Source organism: Marmota marmota, unplaced genomic scaffold (genome assembly GCF_001458135.2).
Source record: "Marmota marmota marmota unplaced genomic scaffold, marMar, whole genome shotgun sequence".
Taxonomy (NCBI): domain Eukaryota; kingdom Metazoa; phylum Chordata; class Mammalia; order Rodentia; family Sciuridae; genus Marmota; species Marmota marmota.
The window spans coordinates 2,896,588-2,920,442 of record NW_025999863.1 but is presented as its reverse complement, the minus strand read 5'-3'; the positions used below and the strand labels follow the sequence as shown (position 1 = coordinate 2,920,442).

At 62.6% G+C, this 23,855-nt stretch overlaps 2 protein-coding genes across 6 annotated transcripts in view; both read left to right on the top strand.

The window, feature by feature from the left end:
• Dpp9 (dipeptidyl peptidase 9) overlaps nt 1-22,224 on the top strand; it is a 34,397-nt gene extending 12,173 nt beyond the window's left edge. For 2 of the 5 annotated variants that reach the window (XM_015503641.2, XM_015503642.2), the window contains 17 exons: nt 914-1,087; nt 1,158-1,326; nt 1,805-1,918; nt 2,295-2,423; nt 4,034-4,095; nt 5,606-5,706; nt 6,883-7,060; nt 7,214-7,376; nt 9,915-9,994; nt 12,527-12,679; nt 13,119-13,254; nt 15,102-15,247; nt 15,359-15,505; nt 16,725-16,877; nt 17,516-17,658; nt 18,933-19,044; nt 20,446-22,224. In XM_015503641.2, coding sequence (XP_015359127.1) covers nt 914-1,087; nt 1,158-1,326; nt 1,805-1,918; nt 2,295-2,423; nt 4,034-4,095; nt 5,606-5,706; nt 6,883-7,060; nt 7,214-7,376; nt 9,915-9,994; nt 12,527-12,679; nt 13,119-13,254; nt 15,102-15,247; nt 15,359-15,505; nt 16,725-16,877; nt 17,516-17,658; nt 18,933-19,044; nt 20,446-20,538 — 2,253 coding nt within the window. In that variant the 3' untranslated portion in view covers nt 20,539-22,224. Of the gene's footprint in view, nt 1-913; nt 1,088-1,157; nt 1,327-1,804; nt 1,919-2,294; nt 2,424-4,033; nt 4,096-5,605; nt 5,707-6,882; nt 7,061-7,213; nt 7,377-9,914; nt 9,995-12,526; nt 12,680-13,118; nt 13,255-15,101; nt 15,248-15,358; nt 15,506-16,724; nt 16,878-17,003; nt 17,136-17,515; nt 17,659-18,932; nt 19,045-20,445 lie in introns of those variants that run through there. The other 3 variants (XR_001505486.2, XR_001505485.2, XM_048812373.1) reach the window with 3 other exon arrangements.
• Nucleotides 16,674-23,855, top strand: part of Mydgf (myeloid derived growth factor) — an 18,884-nt gene continuing 11,702 nt past the window's right edge. The window contains exon 1 of the mRNA XM_048812398.1: nt 16,674-16,681. The gene's annotated coding sequence lies outside the window, so the exon portion shown is untranslated. The remainder of the gene's footprint in view (nt 16,682-23,855) is intronic.

Below are 23,855 nucleotides of genomic sequence, written 5' to 3'. Positions count from 1 at the left end.
ATGATGCCGCCCGGCCGTGTGCCACAGAGGGGCCCAGGCTGCCCAGAGCAGGCTCTGTCCTAGCTGCAGGCCTCCCTGGTGGAAGCTGTCAGATGTGGCCTTCCCAGATGTGGGGCCCGGGGCCGGTCCTGAGGGCGGTGGTGGCCCTCCATGGAGTCGGCTTGCGAGTGGGTGCAGCTCAGGTGGGGAGGGCCTCTTGTGTCCACGTTGCTTCACACGGGGCCGAGCAGAGCATGCTGCAGCTCCATGCATCCCAGAGCCTGCCTCCCTATGGCTTGTCCCCCCTTTGTCCCCAGTGCCCAGCTGAACCACTTTGCGTTCCACACAGTGCCGATGGTTCTTCTGCTTCTCCTTTATTTTACTGAGCTCTGAGGGGCTGGGGATGAAGCGCAGGGCTTCTGTGCACACCTGGCACGCGCTGTACCCCTGAGCCACCCCCTGGCCCAGTCTGCTTTAAAAAAATTCATGCCTTCGCTTCGGCCGCCACAGGGCCCTGGTCTGCAGGTGTCACCACGCGGTGTGCTGTGCGAGAGGGCTCCCTGCCGGGCCTGGGCCAGGCGCTCAGTGGCCAGGCTTGAATCCCTGCTCCCCCAACTCTTGCAGATGGTGTGGATATTTAGGGTTCGGGGGTTTTGATGGAATGTTCTTGGTGGGAGGGGCTGCAGGAGTGGCAGTGGGCACCAGGGAAGAGTGCCCAGTGGCTGGGACAGGATTGCCTGGAGAGACTCCGTGGCAGGGGGTTTAAGTGGCCCTCTGCCACTGCCGCGCAGTCGCTAGTGCACCAGGCCAGGCTGCCTTGCCCCTTGGGCCACAGGTCCAGGCTCTGCCCACCTGCTATGCCCAGCATGCAGAGCCCTCGCCGGCGTGGCCTTGCAGGCGGGCCCAGGCCACCAGGTTTCTGTCTGTCCCCCAGGCCACGCCCCACCACGGGGTGTACTCACGGGAGGAGGAGCTGCTGCGGGAGCGGAAGCGCCTGGGCGTCTTCGGCATCACCTCCTACGACTTCCACAGCGAGAGCGGCCTCTTCCTCTTCCAGGCCAGCAACAGCCTCTTCCACTGCCGGGACGGCGGCAAGAACGGCTTCATGGTGAGCCCCGGCCTGGCCAGGAAGGCAGGGCTGCTGGGGCCCCTCCCTCAACCGGCCTCTCTGTCCTCAGGTGTCCCCCATGAAGCCCCTGGAGATCAAGACCCAGTGCTCGGGGCCCCGGATGGACCCCAAGATCTGCCCCGCAGACCCCGCCTTCTTCTCCTTCATCAACAACAGCGACCTATGGGTGGCCAACATCGAGACGGGCGAGGAGCGGCGACTGACCTTTTGCCACAGGGGTGAGGACCTGTCGGCCCTCCTGGGACAGCAGCCTAGCAGCCTGCCACCTTCCAGACAGCCCTGCCACCGGCTCACCCCAGGCCTCGCCTCTCCCTCTCGCACACCCCAGGCACCGCCTTGCCCCCCTGGCTCTGTGCCTGCCTGGCCTGCAGCGTCCGTCTGCAGAAGGGAGCCCTCCGTGGCACCGGCCCACAGCCCAGCGGGCACTGCTGCAGCAGCCCCCTCGCACGCGGGGCTCACCCTCGCTGTCCTAAGGGTCTGCACCGTGACCTGCCACGCAGGTGCCTGTGTCCCCACCCCCAGGCCCCTCTGCTGAACCCACAGGCATGGCCTCTGGAGGAGGTGCTTCTGGTGTGGAGTGGGTGCTGCCAGGGATCTCGTCAGCACCCTGCAGTGCCCTGGAGGCCCCCTGCGTCCACATGGAAAGCATGGTGTGTGAGGCCACCTGAGTGGTCTCATCTGTGGTCTCTCCCCCAGGTTTGTCCAATGTCCTGGACGACCCCAAATCTGCTGGCGTCGCCACCTTCGTCATCCAGGAGGAGTTCGACCGCTTCACAGGCTGCTGGTGGTGTCCTACGGCCACCTGGGAAGGTAGGTGCCCTGTCCGTGCACCGCCTCAGCAGGGCCTCCCAGCAGTCATGGGCCAGGGCTGCCCTTGATCTCCTTTTACCCTTGTCCCTTTTTTAAAGGCCTGGTCTCCACACACCTGTGAGTTCTGAGGTGCTGGGATTCAGTGCAGGGATTTTCGGGGTGCAGTCGGGCCTTCACACCCCATTCTGGGCCATTTTGTGCTGGGAACGGCTCTGTTTGTGTTACCATCGGGAAAGTCAGGCCCAGAGAGGAGCTGGACTGGGGTGTGTCTGGAGTGCCCTGGGTGAAGCCCTGTGGCACCACAGAGCCCGCATGCAGCAGGGATGGGTGGCAGCAGGGATGTCCCCGCACCCTTGGCAGCCTGCTGTGCCCTCAGGGTCAGAAGGCCTCAAGACGCTGCGCATACTGTATGAGGAAGTGGACGAGTCGGAGGTGGAAGTCATCCATGTCCCCTCTCCTGCCTTGGAGGAGCGGAAGACGGACTCCTACCGCTACCCCAGGACAGGCGAGTGCTGCCCCCGGGCCTCTGGGAACCAACGTGCACGGGAAGGTCCCCGTCCATCCCCGCCCGGCCTCCCCAGGCTTGTCACGGGGCTCTGGGTCAGGAGGCTGCCCCTGGGCGGGGTCGAGAGTGGAGGCCAAGCTGCCCACCCCTCAGGCTGCCCCACAGTCAGGGCTCTGCAGCAGCCATGGGAGGCCAGCGCAGTGGTGCCCTGTTGGCCACCCACTCGGGAGGCCTAGCCAGGAGGATGGCTGGACCCCAGGAGTTCAAGGCCAGCCTGGGCAGCATAACAAGACCCCGTTGCTTAAAAACAAGATCCATGTTTACAGCCATCTTTTTTATAGACAGTTCAAATTTGAATTGCATGTCACCTTCCTGTCACATGGAATGCCTGTGGTCCTACATACCTGAAGTGCCGTCTGTCCTGTAGTCCTCTTTCGCCTTCAGAAAGGACATTTAGCCGTTAAATCCAGGAGTCGCGGCGGGTTTTGGTCCTCTGCCAACAGGGCTGTGGGGTCCCCTCCCACGCCCCGTGGCCCCTTGGGCTGTGTCTGCCTCTGCCCTGGCCTCTTCCCTTTTTGGCCCCTTGGTAGTGCCGATGTTCTTGTTGAGCCAGGTCACCTCTAGAGCAAAACCAGGTACCCACTGGGGTGTGGCCCAGAGCCAGCTGGGAGCCCGGCTCAGGCTGCGGATGGCGGCCACCCTGGAAAGCTTTGAGGGCACCACTGCCTGCTCCTGTACCCACCTGCCCACAGCTGTGCACACGGAGCCTCTGCGCCACTTGCTCCAGTCCCACCTGGGACCGTTGGTCTCCTCCTGGCCTGACAGATAGGGAAGTGAAGGCTCTGAGACGTCACCCTGCCCTGGTTCTAGAGTGACAAGTGCCAGAGACCAAATTTGCCATCTGTCTGGGAAAGGGCAGCGTTGCCCTCTGCCATGGCCTGGCCCTTCTCCTGGGCCCTGAGCTGTGGCCCTCTGGAAGGGCCTGTCTGTCCCAGTGGTGGCCGCCTGCCTCCTGAGGGCTCGCCTGGCTGACTGGAAAAGACCCGTCCCCTGTTGCATTGTCAGGGTGTCATGGTGCCACGTCCTATCCTCTTAGGCCAACTGTGACGCTTTCCCAGGGCAGGGTGCATCAGCTTGGTGGATGCCCCCCCGCCCCCCCGACACAGGGGCTGGCCTGAGCCTCTGTTTGTGTTCGGTACCACTGAGCTGCCCGATGCCCTTTTTATTTTGAGACGGGGTCTTGCTAAGTTGCCCAGGCTGGCCTTGAACTTGACATCCTCCTGCCTCAGCCTCTTGAGTTGCTGGGACGACAGGCGTGGCCACTGTGCCAGGCTGGTCTCTGCTCTTAAGCAATAGTCAGATGTCACATCCCTGTCAAGAGAATGAGCCAGGCACTAAGTCAGAAGGTCCGCCTAAGGGACTTTGTGCCTGTGCCAGGAACGGACATCTTGTGGGCAGACCTTTGGACCCTGGCTTCTCCCCACCCCTGGCCCCCACTGTGCCAGCTGTCCACCTCCCTGTGGGTGTGGCCCTGCCTCCTTGGCCCGTGCAGCAACCCTCGCGCACACTGGGGACACCCGTGTGTGCTCGGCTCACTCTCCTTCTCACAGGCAGCAAGAATCCCAAGATCGCCCTGAAGCTGGCCGAGTTCCAGACGGACGGTCAGGGCAAGGTGAGGCTGGCGCCGCCTTGGGTGGCCTCAGGATGAAGCGGGAAGGGGCTGGAAGACGGGGTGGGACCAGGGTCTGCTTGCCGCCTCCCCTGGGCTTCCAGGCCCCGAGTTGCCACTCCGGCCGGCCGCGGCCACCCTTCTCTTGCAGCTTGGGATTGCAGAGCCCGCCTGTCCCCGGGCGGCTGTGCGTTCGCTGCTGTGCCAGTGCCGTGAGCGAGCGGGTGGAGGGTCCCACGGCAGGAGCAGAAGGGCCCTGCTGTGCTGTGGTTCCACAGAGCTGACCTGCAGGTCCACACCCTTCCCTGAGCACTCAGAAAGGGAGCTCCACTGGGGGCGAGTCAGGCAGGCAGGTCCCCCCCCCAGCCCTTGGGCAGAACCCACGGGTCATTCTGTGGACCCAGGGGCTTCGTGGGATGCGCAGTGTCCTAGGACCTTCCGAAATAGCATCAGCATCGGATGTGAGGGTCCTGTCACCCGCAGGTCATCATGTGGGGCCTCAGGAGCATGCCAGGGCCAGGCACAAGGCCCCTCAGCCCAGAGCTGAGCGCCCTCCCACCCAGCCCCACCCTGCCCTGGGGTCTTCTGCGAGTCATGAGCTGCGGGCGCCCAGACACGGGGCTCCTGGAAACTCAACACCTCACGTGGGACAAAGCAGGGGCCGGAGGTGGGCACTCCAGGAGTCCAGAGGACATGCCAGGCATCCAGAGAGCTCAGACAAGCTGGGGACACTCGTGTGCTTTTGCAGAAATGAGGTCTTTCCCCAACTCGGAGCTGGTTCTCGGGCAGGATCAGGCCCTCAGCAAGCCTTGTTCACGCTCTTGCCCAGACCTTCCAGGGATTTTAGGCAGATCTGCCATGAGTGACCTCATGGGGTCCACAGGAGTCCGTTCACTTGATGGTTCTCAATGGTCACTTGCTCTCCATGACACACAGTCCTGAGGCCTGCACCGGGTGCGCCAGTTGAGCCAGGCGGTCAGCAGGCATGGCCCTGCCCCACGGGTTAGGGCTCTGGGCCGCCAGCCTCCTCCCCTCCGAGGCCTGCTTGCTCAAGGCCCCTGGATCTGCAGGAACTGCCCAGAACAGACTGCTTGGTCCCCAGAACCAGCAGGGTGCTCTGGGGGGACCCTGTCTCGGAGGCTCTGTCGAATGACTGGAGTCTGCTGGGACTGTTGTCCCCACTGCCACAGAATGGGCAGCTCAAAGAGCAGGAGGCCAGAGTGAGGGTGTGGCCCCGAGGGAAAGTGTGCCATTCTCCTGGGGTCGCAGGTGGCCATCTTCTCCTGCGACACCACAAGACGGCCCCATGGTGTGTGTCCACCCCCTGTTTTTCCGTCATGGGTACCAAGTACACTGGATCTGGCTTGGTCTGTTCAGTGTGAGCACATCCTGACTCGGGGACACCTGCCGTGACCACATCCCAGAGCAGGGAACTCGCTCTAACCCCACATGGCCGCCATCTCCTCAGGTGGTATGGGGACAGGCAGAGTATGACCCACGTCTGTCTCCCTAGATCGTGTCGGCTCGTGGGAAGGAGCTGGTGCAGCCCTTCAGCTCGCTGTTCCCCAAGGTGGAGTACATCGCCAGGGCTGGGTGGACCCGGGACGGCAAGTAGTGAGTGTCTCTGCGTCAGGTGACCTGAGGGATTCAGAGTGGGGGCTGGGAACGACGGGTGGGCTGCAAAAACCACTGCTCCGACTGCCCACGGGTCTTGGGGTGATAGGACCAGCGCAGGTGACCGTGTCCTGCCCACTTGTTCCCAGAGATGCCTCCCCCAGCCTGTCAGAGGCAGGACAGTCTCAGTCGTTCACTCCAGTGTTGGTGGAACTAGGACATTTTGGGCGTCAGAGGTAATTGCAGGGGGCCCAAGTTCCCTAGTTGTAAGAAATACCAAATCATACCCAGACGTGGTGACGCACCTGTCATCCCAGCAGCTTGGGAGGCTGAGGCAGGAGGATCCCAAGTTCAAGCCAGCTGATCCACTTAGTGAGGCCCTAAGCAACTTAGCAAGACCCTGTCTCAAAGTAAAATAAAAAGGACTGGGATTGTGGCCCCTGGTACAGCACCCCGGGTTCCATGCTCAGTTCCGAGTCACAAAGTAGGGGTGCTCCCCTTGCTCCCCTTCCCACTTCCTGCAACCTCCACCCAGAGGCCGCGGCCAGCTCGCTGTTCCTTCAGCTGTGGGCACAGTGGCCCTGTATGCTTCTAGGTGAGGGGGAGATGAGCCTCGTCTCCTGTGAGGGGCGCGTCCCCCCGCCTGCAGTGGCGTGGCCCACACTGCCCGCCCACTCCTCCCAGGTTGCTGTGGCCGTGAGCGGGCAGCAGCTATGAAAGCTCCCGCATGGCCTGCAGAGCTGGCTCTGTCCCTCTCTGTCCCAGTTCCCTGATGCTGCGGCAGATGGCAGGCCCAGCCCGCGGGCTGCCTCCCGTCAGGCCGGGACGTCCTGTGCTCTTTCCTGCCGTCCCCGAGGCCTGCGTGGAGCAGCCCCACCCCACAGGGCAGGTTTTGAGAGGTCCACTTGAGGCCGACTGGAGTGAGGTGGACCTGGGGGCTGGGCTGGCCAAGAAGGAAGCAGGCCCGTTTGTGAATGGTGCCCAAGACCCAGGGCCTAGGGCCGTTCCCTCTGGTGCTGGGGTCTGGCCAGCTGTGCCACTGAGCCCCAACTCGGGGACTGGGCCAAGCGCAGGCCAGGGACACCAGGGAGGCGGGGCTCGGCCCACCGCTGGGGACGGCGCTGCTGCACTGCCCACAGCCTCTGAGGCCCCCGCCGCCCTCCTGTCCCCTCCCAGCGCCTGGGCCATGTTCCTGGACCGGCCGCAGCAGCGACTCCAGCTGGTCCTCCTCCCGCCTGCCCTGTTCATCCCGACCCCTGAGAGCGAAGAGCAGCGGCTGGCCTTCGCCAGAGCGGTCCCCCAGGACGTGCAGCCACACGTGGTGTACGAGGAGGTCACCAACGTCTGGATCAATGTAAGGGGGGCTGGGGCTGCGCGTGGCCTCCTGGGCGGGCCCCATGTGGAGAAGGGCTCATAGCCGGGCCGTCCCCAGCCAGCAAGGGAGTCCGGGAGGCTGGCCAGCTGCAGAGCCGCCCTCCCTTCTCCTGACGCCCCCTCTGCCACACAGGTGCACGACATCTTCTACCCCTTCCCTCAGCCTGAGGGCACCGAGGAGTTCTGCTTCCTCCGAGCCAATGAGTGCAAGACCGGCTTCTGCCACCTTTACAAAGTCACCGCCGTCCTCAAGTCCAATGGCTATGACTGGACCCAGCCCCTCAGCCCTGGTGAAGGTGAGCAGAGCCTGGCTCCCGGTTGTCGTGGTGGCCAGTGCCCCATCTGTCCCTGGTGGCCCTGACAGAGTGGGTCCCCAGGGCAGGCACTGGAGCAGCATCCCGCGGGCCCTTGTGATCAGCAGGGGCCGTGACGGAAGCCGCCGCCTATTCTGCCAGCAGCATCTGTGGAGCGCTCTGTGACCAGCCCTTCCAATGACCAGGGGTGGGAACGCGGGCTGCGGGCCACATCCCATCTGTCACTTGCTTCATAGAGTTTTATTGGCACATGGCCAGGCCCACTCGTTGGGTGGCCTGCGGCTGCTTCTGGGTCACGGGGGCAGTGTCGAGCAGCAGCGGCTCACAGAACCACAGGTGGTTGCTCTCTGGCTCCCTGTAGAAGTGGCCGGCCCGTGCTCCAGGTGCCCCCGGTACAGTCGTATGAAGAGGCAAGACGCTCCTTGGTGTTTAGAAGGTTCTAGTGGAAGATAAAGCAATAATCCAAGAACAAGGAAAGATCCTGCCTCGGGAGGAAGGCGAGTGGAGAGGCAAATGCTGCAGAGTGAGGGGCTTCTTTCTAAAAGGGGCTCAGGAGGATGTCTCCAGATAGCATGCCACCGAGCGGAGACTGGAGAGCTGATAGGCATACAGCACACTGCAGGCAGAGGGCACGGCCTGCAAAGGCCCGGGGGCAGGATAAGCCTGGTGTGTTGGAGGTACAGGGAGGAGGGGAGGCAGAGGGGACAGGGCAGCCATGCAGGGCCCTGTGGAGGACTCGGACTTGGACCCTACAGGAAGCAGGAAGTCGCTGGTCTCACTTACACGGGTGTGAAGTGAGTCCTGGTCTCTGTGGCGCAGGCCGAGGGCGAGTGAGGCGGCGGCACCTGGGGTTCCTGCACCCATTGCAGCTGAGTGGGAGCGCGTGGTGTGGAGGCCCCCAGGCCCGCGGGGTTCCGGGCTGACACCGAGAGACTGAGGGGATGTTTTAGGATGCAGACCTGCTTGAGATGAGGTGCCGATGGCAGAGTTGCTGTGTGGGTGACACCTAGGGGCGCAGAGCAGGCAAAGGGGAGCACAGGTGTCGCAGCCCCCGCAGGACACACCCCAGGCTTCTGCAGAGTCATGGCAGGAGGACTCTGGGCTGGATCCCTGGGCGCAGTGGGCGTGAGCAGCACCCGCCTCCACCCACTCCTGGCCAGGAGCCCCATGTTCCTGGACATGTGTGAGCCCCACAGTTTAGAGCCCTGCCCACAAATGCCCTGAGCACCGTCCAGTGCAGGGGCGGCCTGAGAGCATGGCAGCCAGCACGCTGGAGCCAGGGGACTGGTGCCAGGATGGACGGCTCCACCGCGCAGGCCTGAGGTTGGTGAGCCACTAAGGCCTGGCCGGCTGGCCCGGCCCTGCCCAGGCACTGGGCACCTGTACCTGCAGCCCTCTGGGGGCCTGGCAGCCTGAGAGCTGCATCTCCATGCCCAGTGGTCACTGGTGGAGGGGCAGTGGCTGCTCCGTGGGGGCCCCAGACTCTCCAGTGTGCTGCAGTGCCTTGGTGACCTCGGGCCCAGGTCTGCATGGCCACCCTGCTCTGGAGCTACACCTGTGGGTCCCCAGCTCCTGCCTCCTGTCATGGGGCAGATGCCTGCTGGATGGTGACAGGGTGCTGAGCACCTGTACCTTAGTAATGTTTAATCAGCAGGAGTGAGTGCCTGCAGGGGACTGGGGAGGCCTGGTGGCCCGCGGGAGGGCAGGGCTCAGGAGGAGCCTGGGAACCTGAGGAGGAGCAGGTGGGCATCTGGGTGAAGGCGGGCAGGGAGGGACGGTCAGCAGGACCCTGGGGCCAGACAAAATCGGGCTGGAGCCTAGTGCCTCAGGAGGCTCCACGGGCGGGAGTGAGCAGAGGGCCAGCCAGGCGAGCAGTGCCCAGGCCCTGTGGGCATCGGGAGAGGGACCCCGGCTGACTGGTCCCAGAGGGAGCCAAGCACAACTCGCCCCACTAACCGTGGGCCTCAGCAGGCCAGCATGGCAGGACCAGCCGGGGAGGCTGAGGGCGGGAGCCCGTCCCCGAGAGTTGGCCTCAACTCCTCCTGTGCCACTGTGTGCAGGACCCTTGTCCCTGTCGCGCCACGTGTGGGTGCCAGTGTCTTTTAGGCCTAGAATGGTTCAGGAGAAAAGTGAGCCGTTGCTCCCGAGCTCAGTCCCTTTCTGTTGGCGCCAACAGCCGTCCTGTGTCGCCTCCCAGGGAGAGCTCAGCGGCGTCGTCTACCCAGAAAACCGCAGAGCAACTACGCGTCCACTTGCTTCCTGGCCTGGGGCCGCAGAGCCCTACAAGGCCAGAGTCACTCGCCCTTCGAAGGCTCTAGAACAGCGAGTTCCAGAGTCCTGGCTTTTCTTGGGAAAGGCTGGTCCTGCCATCCGCCAATAGGCACTGGCCCCACAGTCCCCTTGACCACTCTGGCAGGTCCCCACCTTCTGCTCAGACCCTGCAGCCCCATGGGGAGTGTGTCCCTGGTGCGTGTCACGATGCCCTGGCTCCCTTCACCTCTTTTCCTTCCTTCCTTTCAGATGAATTTAAAAGCTTCATTAAGGAGGAGATCGCTCTGACCAGTGGTGAATGGGAGGTTCTGGCCAGGCACGGCTCCAAGGTACCAGAGTCTCCTCTGTCCCTCCTCCCGCCCTTCACGTGCTCCTGGCTTCCCTGCCCTCCCTCCTGGCTCTGCCCCTTCCTGCTCCTCTCTGCCCTGCTCCTTTCCCTCCTCCCTGCCTGAGCATCGAAGACCAGGAGGGACAAGTCAGAGGGTCCCGCGGCCCCCGCCAGGTCCCGTGGGAGGGCCTAACCCACACTCTCAGTGCCACCAGGGTGTTCAAGTGGCCTTCTTTATATCTCAGAGCCCCCTCCCCAAGAGAACAGTCTTCAGGACATCTGCACATCCTATGGAATTAGAGTCATCGGGAGTGTCCCCACAGCCACCCCATGTTAGCCCCTGAGGTTCCCAAATGAAGGCACAGCCACAGAGATGAGCCACGAGCCCTGTGTCTTCACCTGGGTCCAGGAGCACAGCTTCCATGTTTACAGAGGGTTCCTGGTCACCCTCCTGGGTCCCTCCCTCTCAGAAACAAGCCCGCGCCCTTCAGTGACTTGGCATAAAAAACAGGAGCACACAGGTGGCCTGCAGGGTGCAGACGTGGCTGGCAACGCAGAGGCCAGCACACCCTGCCCGGGCTGGAAGGGGGAGCCTGGCCTCAGAGGGTGCAGTTGAGGCAGCAGGGCACAGCCCATCGGGGACAAGCCACCTGTGTGCTGACAGCAACGTGCGTCACGCCTGACTGGCATCCAGTGGGCCCCCAATGCTAGGTGTGGACCTGTGAGGTCACCCCAGAACTCTCTAGCGACATGTACGTGTGGTGTGTGTCATTCGTGGTTGAATGTGGCTGTCAGTGACAGCATGAGCAAGCGAGGCACATGTGGGTCACGGTAGATGGACGTGGAAAGATGCTGCTGAACTGTGGGGACAGGTGCGCTGTGGCACTGCAGCAGTCCCCTCTCTGGGCAGCTTCATGCCTGCGTCTTTGTGGATAGAGCCTGAGGGTCAGAATGCCGGTCTCTAAAGGTTAATTGGTGGCCAGTGGCCACCTGCTGGCTTCCACGCAGCCGGGTTGCTGCTGACCACTCGCCAGCTCCCTTCCCAGCCTGGCCCGAGCAGGGGGCAGTGGGCGGCTCTGCTCCCCTCTCCTGACCTTGCTCCCTGGGCCCCACCCACTCCACAGCAGGAGCGGCCCAGTCACGCCAGCCACTGATGTCCTCAGATGTCACCCAGGTCCCCTGAAGGGCACAGTCACATATGTGTGTGCGCGTGCATGCAGTGACCTTGAGTGTGTGGTGTCCTGAGCCAGCACAAGCACCACGTGCCGGGGGTTGTGACTGCGCCCTGTCAGCACGCGCCTCTCTCCACCTGAGACGGGGCGGGAGCATCTTAGAAGTGAAAGAAGAGCCTCTCACATGCCGGGCCCGGATTTGACCCCCAGACCACAAACAAGAGGAAGGACAGGACTGGGCTCTCTAAAGTGCTGTCTGCCCTGTTCTGCGTCACCCAAGCCAGGCCTCGCTGGGGACAAGCCCTGGGGAGGGCTGACATGTGCTGTGGAGCTGGGCAGTGCTGGAGGCCCAGCCTCCTGTGGGTCTAGAGAACCTGCTTGTGGAAAGCAGCTCAGGCGCCGGACACACCTGGATTCCCAGGGAAGCTGCGTCCACAGGATCAAGTTCAAGTTCAGCTTCAGCAACATAGAGAAATCCCGTCTCAAGAAAATCACAAGGGCTGTGGTTGCAGCTTAGTGGCGGGCACCACTGTGCCTACTTCCAGTCCCCCCAAATAAATGGAGCCTGGGGCGGGGTGGTCTGTGGGGGGCGCTGCCCAGCATGTGCAGGCCCTGTGTCCACGAGCACCACAGAGGACAAGATACAGCACAGAGTGTCCCTTAGGAGCCCGCCCCTGCCAGCAGCCCTCCCTCCTGCAGGCAACAGCACTGTGGTCTTTGTCAGTGGGGGTCAACGGGGTTTTACAAAGGCCCACTTGGCCCCCTGGCGTGAAGTGGGCCTGCTCCTCCAGCGTCCTCATCCCCATGTGGGGAATTCCTTGGGAAGGGCTCCAGCAGCCTCTGTCCCAAGTCCAGGGCTGTGCCCTCTGGAGGTGTTTTGCCTGTGTGGCGCCACCTCACCACCACCCACCAGCCTGACCTGCCCCAGGTAGCCACCTGTCCCCACCTGGTCCTCTCTCTCGGGGTTTTCTAATGCTGGACTATAGCCGTGCCCCCGCAGCCGTGTGCCCCGGGGACTCCTGAGCAGGCGTGGGGCTGCAGCTCTGAGCTCTGCCTGGGGACACCATCTAAGAACCTGGGGCTAGGAGGGGCCTTGCTACTTCTTAACTTCTAGCCCTTGGCCAGAGAGACGGGCTGGCCCTGGGACCCACGCAGCCTTCCTCCAGATTGATGCCTCCACAGTCCCAAGGGCCATCTAGGCTTGACCTTGTAACTCCGGCCCTCTGAAGGACATGGGGCCAGACCAGGCAGCATAGGCAGCTGTGCAGCAGAGACGGTGGGGAGCAGGTCCCCTGGCTGCAGGCAACGGGGTCCACCAGGGAGGGGGCAGGCTGGTCCCAAGCACTGTGTCCTCACTGCAGATCTGGGTCAATGAGGAGACCAAGCTGGTGTACTTCCAAGGCACAAAGGACACGCCACTGGAGCACCACCTCTACGTGGTCAGCTACGAGTCTGCCGGCGAGATCGTGCGCCTCACCACGCCCGGCTTCTCCCACAGCTGCTCCATGAGCCAGGTGCATGCTGGCTCCCGCCCAGTGTCCCCCAGGGCTGGTGCTGCCCACCCCTACCTGGCAGCGGGGAGGGAGGGAGTGGTGTCCCCGGAGCACCACGGCCTACCTACTGAGCCTTGGTGCCGCTGCTGTGAGTGGGCCTCAGCCTTAGCTCCAAGCTGTGCCGACCCCGAGGCAGGGCACACACACAGGGCCACTGCCAGCCCGGCCAGGCGAGCAGGCCCCACGGTGGCAGCTCCCTGGACACTGGTCCCAGACAGATCCAGGCTCAGCCCCTCTCCTTATTTGCACATGGGGCATTGGTAGCCACGGCGGGGGGCGGCATGACATCCAGATGAGCAGTAGGTGAAGAGTGCCCCCGTGACGGGGCGGGAAGAGCACAGGCGCCCCGGCTGCAGGGCACTGTGCCTGTTCCTGGAGACCAGCACCTCGTCCCCCACAGAGCTTCGACATGTTCATCAGCCACTACAGCAGCGTGAGCACCCCGCCCTGCGTGCACGTCTACAAGCTGAGCGGGCCCGACGACGACCCCCTGCACAAGCAGCCCCGCTTCTGGGCCAGCATGATGGAGGCAGCCAGTGAGTAGCCGGCCCTCCCTGGTGAGCTCGGCTTGCGCGTCTGTCCCCGGGTACGAGGGACACCCTGGCGAGCAGAGGGCAGCAGCTGTAGCCGTCCTTGCAGGAGCCCCAGGATACGTCAGAACATAACTGTGGCCGTGGCCCCACAGGCCGTGACCTGGCTCAGGGACTCGGGGGTCCATGGCACCTGCCAGGCAGCAGCGCACAGCACACAGAGCTAGGTCCCGGGGACTTCAGGGCCCGTGGGAAGGGAGCAGGGGGCCATGGAAGCTCGGAGTGATGCAGCCAGCTGGAAACTTGCTCCACCCTTCCACAGCCAGCTGTGCCATCCAGATGGCAGGTGCCATCCGGAGTCCTCTGCTCAGAGGTGGCCCCTGTGACGGCACCTGCACAGAGCAGAGGTTCTGAAGCCATAGTTTCTGAAAGAAGCAGGGGAGTGGTCACCTAGGGGCCTCGGGGGAACAGGAAGTGTCTGGCAGTTTGCCCAGGAGCCCAAGGTCAGTCAGGACTGCCCAGTGGTCCCGGGCCCACATTCTGGCTCTGGGGGACGCGCTGTGGAGCCTCAGGCTGCTGTGGGGTGGTTTCCTGGTACGGGTCGTCTGTGGAGCAGACGGTGAAGACAGGGCTCAGGCAGCGCCTGGCACCAGGGGACCAGCTGCAGCCCTGACTCTGCCTGTTGCTGCTTCCCAGAACATTCCAGAAACTGGAATCTTGGGCCTGCAGGGATGTCAGGGGGCCTCGCGAGCATGTTGCCCTATCCTTACCTCCTGAGACAGCAGTGGGTAGAAGGGCCTCTCCACCACCAGCTCCACCCTCACTGCCCTGTCGCTATGGAGACGCCCTGGCCAGGGCAGGCAGGGGCCGGCACAGCGCCAGGGTCAGAGATGGGTCAAAAATGGGACCAGGTGTCCTAGGTGGGCCACAGATGCCTGAGGCCAACTTCCCGGACCTCCTGGTCCATGCCAGGTTAGAACCTGGCCAGTTGTGGTCACTTTCACTGCCCATGGCCGTGGCTGAGCTACAGCAGCAGCTAAGTAGTTAGGACACAGACGAACGGCCCTGGGCAGTGACCTGCCAATCCCGTGGCTGTATTAATGACAACCTTCCTTTAAAGTGATCTGCGTGTCCTGTTTTTTCCTTTGCCGGTAGTTGAACGTGGACGGGACCTTTGTTTTATGTATTTATTTAGATGTGGTGCTGGGGATGGGACTCGGTGCCACACACGTGTGGGCGAGCGCTCTGCCCCTGAGCCGAGCCCAGCTCCCATGGACCCTGTTTACCTGGGAAGCCCTCAGGGAGGCCTTGAGCAGGGCCAGCCAGTGCAGGAGGGTGGCAAGTGCGGGGCCAGCCTCAGCGACTCAGAGACCCTACCTCAAAAATCCAAACGGGCTGGGTGTGGCTTGGGGGTGGAGCGCTTGCCGGGCCGCAGGGCCCTGGGTCATCCCCAGCACTGCCAAGAGCTGCAAAGAATGACCAAAGGACAGAAGCCCCCCCACCCCCCGCCTTGCTGCAGTCCATGGGAAGCAGCCTGAGACGCGTCTGCTGGGCTCTGGGCTGGTGTCTCTGCTCGGGCGGTTGGGGTGTCAGTATCCCTGCCAGGCTGGGTGTCGTCGGGGTGACATGGGGAAGGACAGCTGGTGGATGGGCCTTCTCACCCCAGGGCTCGCCAGGAGTGTGCAGCTTGCAGCACCATGTCCCTAGCTGACCAGCGCTTTCCTGGCCCTTTGACATGACCTAGGCTCAGGAACCCCAGCAACAGGGGGTGCTTTGGTCCACCCTTCAAGGCTTGGGGAGGCACAGCTGCCGCAGGCAGCCCCCGGCCGCCTGGTCACAGCGCTTTCCCATAGGCTGCCCCCCGGATTACGTGCCTCCGGAAATCTTCCACTTCCACACGCGGTCGGACGTGCGGCTCTACGGCATGATCTACAAGCCGCACACCCTGCAGCCGGGGAAGAAGCACCCCACTGTGCTCTTTGTGTACGGGGGCCCCCAGGTGGGTGTGGACCNNCCCCCCCCCCCCCCCCCCCGGGCCCCTGGCCTCCTACCCTGGCCTGGCCTGCCTGGTGTCCCTCCCCAGACGCTCACTGCGCTTCCTCGCCTGCAGGTGCAGCTGGTGAACAACTCCTTCAAGGGCATCAAGTACCTGCGGCTCAACACGCTGGCTTCCCTGGGCTACGCCGTGGTGGTCATCGACGGCCGGGGCTCCTGCCAACGAGGGCTTCGGTTCGAAGGGGCCCTGAAAAACCAGATGGTAATTTCCTGGTCACTCCGGGCCCCTCCTGTGTTGTGCAGGGAGCTCTAGGTCATGTGGGGTTCGCTTAGGGCACACCCACACGAGGGCAGTGCTGGCCAGCATGGAGTAAGCAGGTGGCCTTTCAGAACCCAGGGGACACCTGCCTCACCACTCGACTCTGAGCTGGGCCCCAGGGGACACGGGTAGCTGTCCATTCCACCTGCTCCTGAGCCCCTGGCATAGGAGAGCTGGGACCCAAACCCAGCCAGAGACCAAGGTACAGGCCAGGGCCACAGGAATTCCCAAGGTGTGGACCACAGGAAGACTGGTGGCTGTAGAAGTGATGGTGGTGATGGTGATAGTGTGACGATGCTGACAATGGTGTAGTCATGGTGATGGTAACGGTGCTGGTGCTGGGGGGTGGCGATGCTGGTTGTCTCAGTTCGTCTTTATGCTGTAACAAAGTACCATGCGCTGGAAAATTCGTAAAAAACAGAAATTGGGCGGCGGCGGCGGCCTGCACTCCTGATCCCCACCTGTTCAAGAGGCGGAAGCAGGAGGAGTCAAGTTCAAGGCCTGAAATACTTAGCAAAACCCTGTCTCAAAATAAGGGAGGTGGAGGGCTCAGCGCTAGAGCACCGGGCTTAAGTCCCCAGTACCCGTCCCCCCAAGAAGATCCTCCCACTTCTGGGGGCTGGGAGTCAAGAGGAGGTGCAGGACAGGTCTCGGTGCTGCTCTGCTCCCAGCCGGCACGTCACCTTCCCTGGGGAGGGGCTCACTATCTGGGCAGCCGGGACTAGGGTGGGGCCCTTCTGGCTCAGTCCCTTCCTAAAGGCCTCCCCTTAAGGCTGCCCTGGCAGGAACCCTCTCAGCCAGCCTGTGACGGTGGCCCTGCGCTAGATGGGATGGCCTCTCCTCAGCACGATGCACCCTCACGCCCACTGTAAAATGGGTCCTGGTCCCCGTGAATATCCCCATTTCAAAAATGAGTCGTCTGAGGCCCCAAGAGGGAATGTGACTTTCTCTGAGTCACTCAGGAGGCAGGTGGCAGAATAGGGCAGTGGCCATTGACACCTGGTCACCGTCCCCCCAGAGCAGGTGGGTTTGAGCGGGGCTTGGCGAGACAGTGTTCCCGGAGAGCTGCTTTTGATCCAGGAGGGAGGGGCTCCCCACGGAGGCGAGGTGGACCCCGGGGTGTTCCCGGAGGAGGCCACTGAGGGTCCGGCCTCGTCCCCAGGGCCAGGTGGAGATCGAAGACCAGGTGGAGGGCTTGCAGTTCGTGGCGCAGAAGTACGGCTTCATCGACCTGAGCCGCGTGGCCATCCACGGCTGGTCCTACGGGGGCTTCCTCTCGCTCATGGGTCTGATCCACAAGCCCCAGGTGTTCAAGGTGGGTCCTTCCCTGGACAGCCACGTCCACAGACCCCACTCCCTCCTGCTGGCCACCCCACTCTGCCTGCCCCCGGGGGAGGCACCTCGGCAGGGGCCTTGCCACGTGGCTGTTTCCTCCCTGCAGCAGCCCCTGGGGCCGAGCCCCCCTCCTCATGCCCGCCACGCTGACCCCAGGATGGCCACCGGCTGCACAAAACCCTGCCAGCAGCTCTCTGTGGGAGGCTGAGCCCGGGACCCCGGCCTCGGATGGGCAGAGGTGGGGCATGGTGTGGAGAGCGTCGGGGAGGGCCCAGGCCGAGGCACTGTCAGGGCACTGCGGGGCGGCCGTGCGGAGGAGGAGGAGAGCAGCAGGCGCTGGGTGGGGCCCGCCCTCCGCCCCAAGGGGCCTCACCCACCCTCCCACGGCGCCCCGCCTCCCTTGACCAGCGCACAGTCCACGGGGACAGACGCACAGTCCACGGGGACAGACGGTCTGAGGGCCACGCCCCGCCAGGCCCTTGCATGACCATCCTCATGCCCTCCAGGGGAGGCCCCGGGACAGCCAGCCACGTGCTGGCTCCTGGGACCTGACGCGCCTCTCTCTCTCTCTCTCTCTCTCTCTCTCTGCCTGCCCCATCTGTCCACTGTACCCTTCAGGTGGCCATCGCGGGGGCCCCTGTCACCGTCTGGATGGCCTACGACACAGGGTACACAGAGCGCTACATGGACGTTCCAGAAAACAACCAGCATGGCTACGACGCGGGTTCCGTGGCCCTGCACGTGGAGAAGCTGCCCAACGAGTGAGGCCCCACCGCGTGCGGAGTGCCTGCTGCCCCGTCTGGCCCTGCCCTTTCCCACCTGCCCCGCACGCCTGCCCCGCCCTCCACCCTGCCTGCCATGCTGGGCCTGAGGCCTGGCCACAAGCTTGCTGTCCCGGCGCTGTGCCTGCATGCCGCCTCCTGCCAGCTTCCCTTCCCAGCGCCCCTCGCAGCAAGTGGGTGCCCCAGGATGTTCTAGGGGTCCCCACACTGCCCAGGCACAGCCCTCCCCAGGGTCCGCCCCAGAGCGTCTGGCCACCGTGGCAGGGTCTTGCCCTGAACCACCTTAACAGGCGCTGGCCTCTGCGGTCTTCCTGTCGGTCAGTCTAGAGGCTTGGGTGTGGTGGCCATGCACTGACGCTGGCCTCCTCTGGCTGACTGGCACCTTCTGGGGCGTCCACTTCTAGCTGGTGTCCCCAGGCCCTGGGTGTTAGGAGGGGCTGAGGTCTGCTGTGTGTCCCAGTGGCACTATGTGCAGCCAGAGTGGACTCCACTGCCCTTGCCGCACCACTGGCTCGGGGCTGCCATGAGCAGCTGAACCAGCAAGTCTGAGGCTGCCGAGGCAGGCGACCCAGGGCCGCGTGCAGCTGCCTGTGGGACTGGGCTTTACTTTGGAGGGTGTGATACTCTGGAACCAGAGAGGTGGAGGACTCACAGCCCTGCCAGGCCCCGGATGCAGCTGGATTGTCCCCTTGGAAATGGCCGCCTGCGGGCTTGGTGAATTGCAACTCAGTCGATACTTTATAGAAGTAAAAAATTTAATTCTTGCTGGGAGGGGGGCCGCACCTGCGATCCCAGCAGTGTGGAGGCTGAGGCGGGAGGATCTCGGGTTCAGAGCCAGCCATCTGTCAAGACTGTGAGCGACCTGGTGAGACCCTGCTCAAAACAGAAAAGGAAAAGGGCTGGGGTGTGGCCCGAGGTAGGATGCCTCTGGGTTCAATCCCTGGTACCAGAAAAGAAAGGAAAACGAATTCTCTGCCGTTCTGCCCCTTTTCACCTGCTCAGCAGCCACAGGTGTCCCAGTCACTGGTGGACAGGGAGCTCTAGAACGTGCTGTCATCCAGAGTGCCCCGGGGGCGCGGGCGCCTCTCCCCGCTTTGCCTGGAAGCCCTGGACTTGTGACTTGTCAGTCCTGCTCCAGCCTTCACCTGGGTCCTGGGCCACACTGGGGCTGGGGGCACCCTGAACCCCTGGTGTGTCCTCCCACCCCACCCAGGGACCCTGGCCTCAGCCTCTTGCCCCACTTTGTCCTCCAGGCCCAACCGCCTGCTCATCCTTCACGGCTTCCTGGACGAAAACGTGCACTTTTTCCACACCAACTTCCTCGTCTCCCAGCTGATCCGGGCCGGGAAGCCCTACCAGCTCCAGGTGAGCCGCTGCCCGCCGCCCCGCGGGGCCGCCTCACTGCGTCCCTCCGCTACCTGGGCCCAGCACCGTCCCCAGGGCAAGGCCCTGGCCCACCCTCCCCTGCTCCTGCAGCCCGGCTGCCCCCAAGGACCCCGTGTCCTTGGGTTATCGCACCGCTGTGTATGGTGCCTCCAAGTCCCATGCCACCTTTAGTGCTGGGAACCCAGATCCCCCCCAGTTGGGTCAGGAGGGGGCACAGCCATGGTTGACTCAGAGGCACCCGCTGGGAGGAGACCACTGGACCCTGAAGTCTCTGCTTCAAGGGTCCAGTGGTTTCCTGGAGGTGGGGATCTTACAAGGGCTCACGGGGCCTGAGGGACTCCCCTGAGCAGGGGCATGCGGGACCCAGGGGTCCCCGGGTCCTGTGGACCCAGGCCTGGGACAACTTGGTCTGTAGGAGGAAGGAGCTTGGGGAACAAGTGGCCAGAGCAGCCTGAGCAGAGTAGGGGTGGGGCCAGCTGGGTGGGGCCTGGGGGACAGTGGGGTTTAGTGGGTTTAGGAGGGCTCCACTGATTGGGTGGAGCGTCGGTGGGGAGGCCTGGCTGGGGAGGCTGGCCTTCGTCAGTTGAGGATCGGGCCTTAGAAGGATTGTCTTGCCTGTTAGGAGGAGGGTGCTGTGATAGAAGGGGGAAGTGCCTGTGAGGGCCATAGACAGGAGGGAGGCTGAAGAGCTGACGGGGCACTCGCCCCATCCCATGCAGCCCTAGGGGCTGCGCTAGTTGGCGAGTCCTGGCAGAGGTCTCAGTTGGTGACTCACCCAGGGATGGATTAAAGAAGACAAGGGTAGAGGAGAGCAGACCAGCGGGTGGCCTGGTGCCTGGGTGGTGGTTGAGGACCTGGAGAGGAGGGATGGACCTGAAGCCCATTTCCCTGGCAGGAAGAGGCGGGGAATGGCACCTGCCTGTGCTGCTGGGCAGCCCCAGTGTGACACGGAGCTGGGTCCTTGGGAGGGGCTCCCTGGTGTCAGGCCTGCCCCGTGGCCCCTGGGGGCAGCAGGGAGCTGTTGGAAGGCTGCTTTATGGCAGGAACCAGACCAGTGTCTCCGTCTCCCCCGCCCAGGGGCCGGGCTTGGGCAGCACAGGTCAGGGCATCCGCTGGTTCTGACCCCGCACAGTGCCGGGCCGCAGCCTGGGGCCTGGAGCTTGGAGTGGCTGAGGGTAAGGGCGCCCTCCTGGGCCCCACCTTGGCCTCCTCGCCCCAGAGGGGTGAGGAAGGGGCACCCCTTCCACCCACACTTCCTGAACCTGCCAAAGAGCCGGGGAGGCCTGGACTTCTCCCCGCGCTTCCAGGAAGTGCCCGCGTTACACGGGGGGTGTCAGAAGTGGGCTCTCGGAGCACCCAGCCCGCGCCTGTCTCCCGCAGATCTACCCCAACGAGAGACACAGCATCCGCTGCCCCGAGTCGGGCGAGCACTACGAGGTCACGCTGCTGCACTTCCTGCAGGAATACCTCTGAGCCGCCAGGAGCTCCACACCAGAGCACAAGGGCCTCTGCGGCTGCCACCACCGCAGGGGACCAGGATGCCACCCTGCGGGGGACCAGGCCGGAAGGACCTGGTGGCCACAGGCCCTGTGGAGGTGCCTCTTCCCAGCACCCGCCAGACAGCCCTGGAGCCGGGGAGCCGCTGCCTTCGTGCCCTGAAGCCTTGGTTTTCTCTTCACTGCTCCTGGGTTCTTTGCTTGCTGCTTCGTGGTTGCCAGGACAGAGATGGTGGCCTCTCTCCACGAGGCACTGCCTCGAGTCGTCCCTCCTCGCCCTGCCTTCTGGAAGGAGAAGGCCATGTCCCCACCGGGCACTGGAGACACAGAAGAGACTGGGGGCCGGGAGGCTCCCACTTACCTGCCCTGGGTCTCCACCCTGTGGCTCGGGCCTCTCCTCCCCACCCCCGGCCAGCCACCGTCCCCAGCACAGGAGCATGCAGACGCCTGTCCTCCCGCCGGCCACCCACTTCATATCTGTGTTGTGTTTTGGGGGTCATTTTAAATAATTATTTAAAAGACAGAAAGCAAGGGGTACCTGAATCAGAACCGGGCGTGCGCTGGACGGTGGCGCTGCAGCCCAGCCGAGGTGCCTGAGCCCGCTCCCCAGCCCAGGGCAGAGCTGCAGGGCCGCCCCGGTGCCGTCCGCAGCTCTCTGGTGGCTCTGGGTGCCTGTGGCTGCCGGCCCCTCACTAGCCCAGTGGCAGCCACATGCCTGGCCCCCGTGTGCCAGGTTCTGGGGTTGGGAGCTGGAAACGCCCCACCTCGGGGTCCCACTCTCCCTTTGCCTCCCTGCCAAGAGATCAGGCGAACGAAAAAGAAGAAAGAAAAGGAAAAAACAGGAACACCTCTACATATTATGGAAAGAAAATATTTTTGTCGATTCTTATTCTTTTATAATTATGTGTGTGAGAAGTAGACTCATTAAACAGTCCCACACGGAAGCCTTGCCGCCTGCTGAGGCCCGAGCGGGAGGGCGGGGCCACTGCCACAGCCTCAGCAGGGCAGCCGGGGCTGGGCCTGGCAAGAGCCTCCTGCCTGCAAGGGGCCAGAGGCCAGCTGCTCCCTGCTGGCGCCATGCTCGCCCCCTCTGGTGCCTGTCCTTGTCCACAGGATCACAAGGGCCAGGCGGGAAGATCCATGCCCTCTGCGTTTCTGTCCCAACAGCTAAGACCCAGGGAGGCCTTGGTGGGGCGGCTTGGGCATTGAGGTTTGCAGTGCTGGGCCAGACTGCCTGCCCCGGCCCTCTCTCCGTCCTTTGGGAAGCCCAATTCTAAAAAATGAATTAGAAACCAAAAACTCAGGCCGAGGCAATTTCGAGGTCAGCCTCAGCAACTTGATGACATCCTGTCTCAAAAAATAAGGGCTGGACTGTGGCTCAGGGGGACAGCTTGCCTCAGGCCCAGCCCAGCACCACAGGCAAGAAGGCACATTCACATAAATCTGAAGACTATTACCAAACTGCCTCCCAAAGAGAACCCCTCAAAGTACCCTCCCCCCAAGAGAGGCGCAGAGCGTGCCTGCTTCTCTGTTCTGCTCCCAGTACAATGTGTTACCAAATGGCATCATCTTTGCCAGTCTTACGAGTGGCACCTCTAGGTAAGACTCCATTGTTCTTTCCTGTGGTGATCTTTTCATATTTTAAAACATCCGTTTTCTAGTAGTCATTTGTTTCTGTCCTTTGTCCACCTTTATTTGACCTGTGGGTCTCATTGATTTGTAGGTGCTCTTTATATTTGAAGGAAATCAGTCCGTTGTCATACATATGTCAATCTCTGTGTGTTGTAATGGTAAGAAGCTCAGCCAATGAATCTTAAAAAAACCATTCTGTTGAGAAAAAGAAAATGTCGTTCACTTAACATTGCGAAATCGAATACCTAGGGGCACACTCATAATTCACAGGCTAAAGATCACAGAGATCACAGAATGACCAAGCCGGTGGGAAAGGGGTTGCTGAGGTTGCCCAAGGAGGCCTAGCTGCTGGAGACCTGCACTTTCATCAACTGTCCTACGTCACTCATTTAATGAGGAGTGTCATTAGTCTTGAGTGGGTCACTTCCTGTCCAGGGCCACTATGCAAGGGGAAAGAAGAGAGTGGGTGGCAGCTGGGCCCACTGTCTTCTTGGCTGCTGGGGATCCCCTCACCACAGGGGCTGCTCCTCCCAGGCTGGGTTACTTTTCTGTTTGTGGCCTCTCCTGATTGGCAAGGAACCCTGTGACAGAGGTCCCCTCCCCGTGCAACCTGCTGCAGGTATTCACGGGGAGGGGGGGGGTCATTTACCTTTCAGACACATTTAAAAGTAATAATGGGCTGGGGTGTGGCTCAGTGGGACAGCACTTGCCTGCCCACGCCAGGCCCTGGGTTCCATCCCCAGCACAGCACACAGAGCGCATGCGTGACGGCTGCAGGCTGGGGCATGCCTCATGGCAGAGCCTGTGCTTAGCATGCACGAGCCCTGGGTTCCGTCCCCAGCACCGCCAAAGACGGACAAACCAGAGAGACACACAGGAAGTTGAGAAAGTGGTATCAAGAGCCTGGGGTGCCCCCATCCGGCTCCCTGAGGCCGCCAGCTCCCGATTTGGCTCCATGCCTTATTTGGGTTTTACCCCTTTTCACACGCACTTTGCTTCTGCTCCATGTTGTCACCTGCACAGATTCCCGCGGCCAACACTCAGCAAGAGTGCTTCCTACACGGTACCCCTGTGCGTCCACCCACCCCTCCAGGGCTCCTGGACAGAAGAGATGTCCACAAGGTCAGACCCGCTCCTTTGGGATGCTGGGCTCACCGTCAGGATTAGAAGGCAAGATCTTTGGGATGACAGGGACCTTTTAATTCCTTCACAGTGATTTATTTTTCATGTTTGTTAGAAACAAAAAAGAGGAACAGAAGTTGCTTGGGACTTGGGGTCTTTCTACAGACACAGACAGATGTCCTCAAAAGCCGACCCACTTCAGTAGAAGACTGAAGCAGCTCACAGCTGAAATACCTTGCTGTACACAGAGCTTGGCCACTAACTGAATCCTTCATGGTGACAGGGTGAAGCTGGGTGGTGACAAGGTGATGGGGAATCTGTCAGTGGAACCCAGCTGTGTCAGATGCCCTAGGTAAAGAAGTATGGTCGTCCAGCTTTTAGTGCCCAGAGCAGGCAGTGGCAAAGAGGAGGGCATTTCCCTCCCTCCCTGCCCGCTCCTCTTTTGGTGCTAGGGATGGAATCCGGGGCCTCAGACATGCTAGGCAGGTGCTCTACCACTGAACTACATCCCCAGCCCTTTTTTTTTTTTTTTTTTTTTTT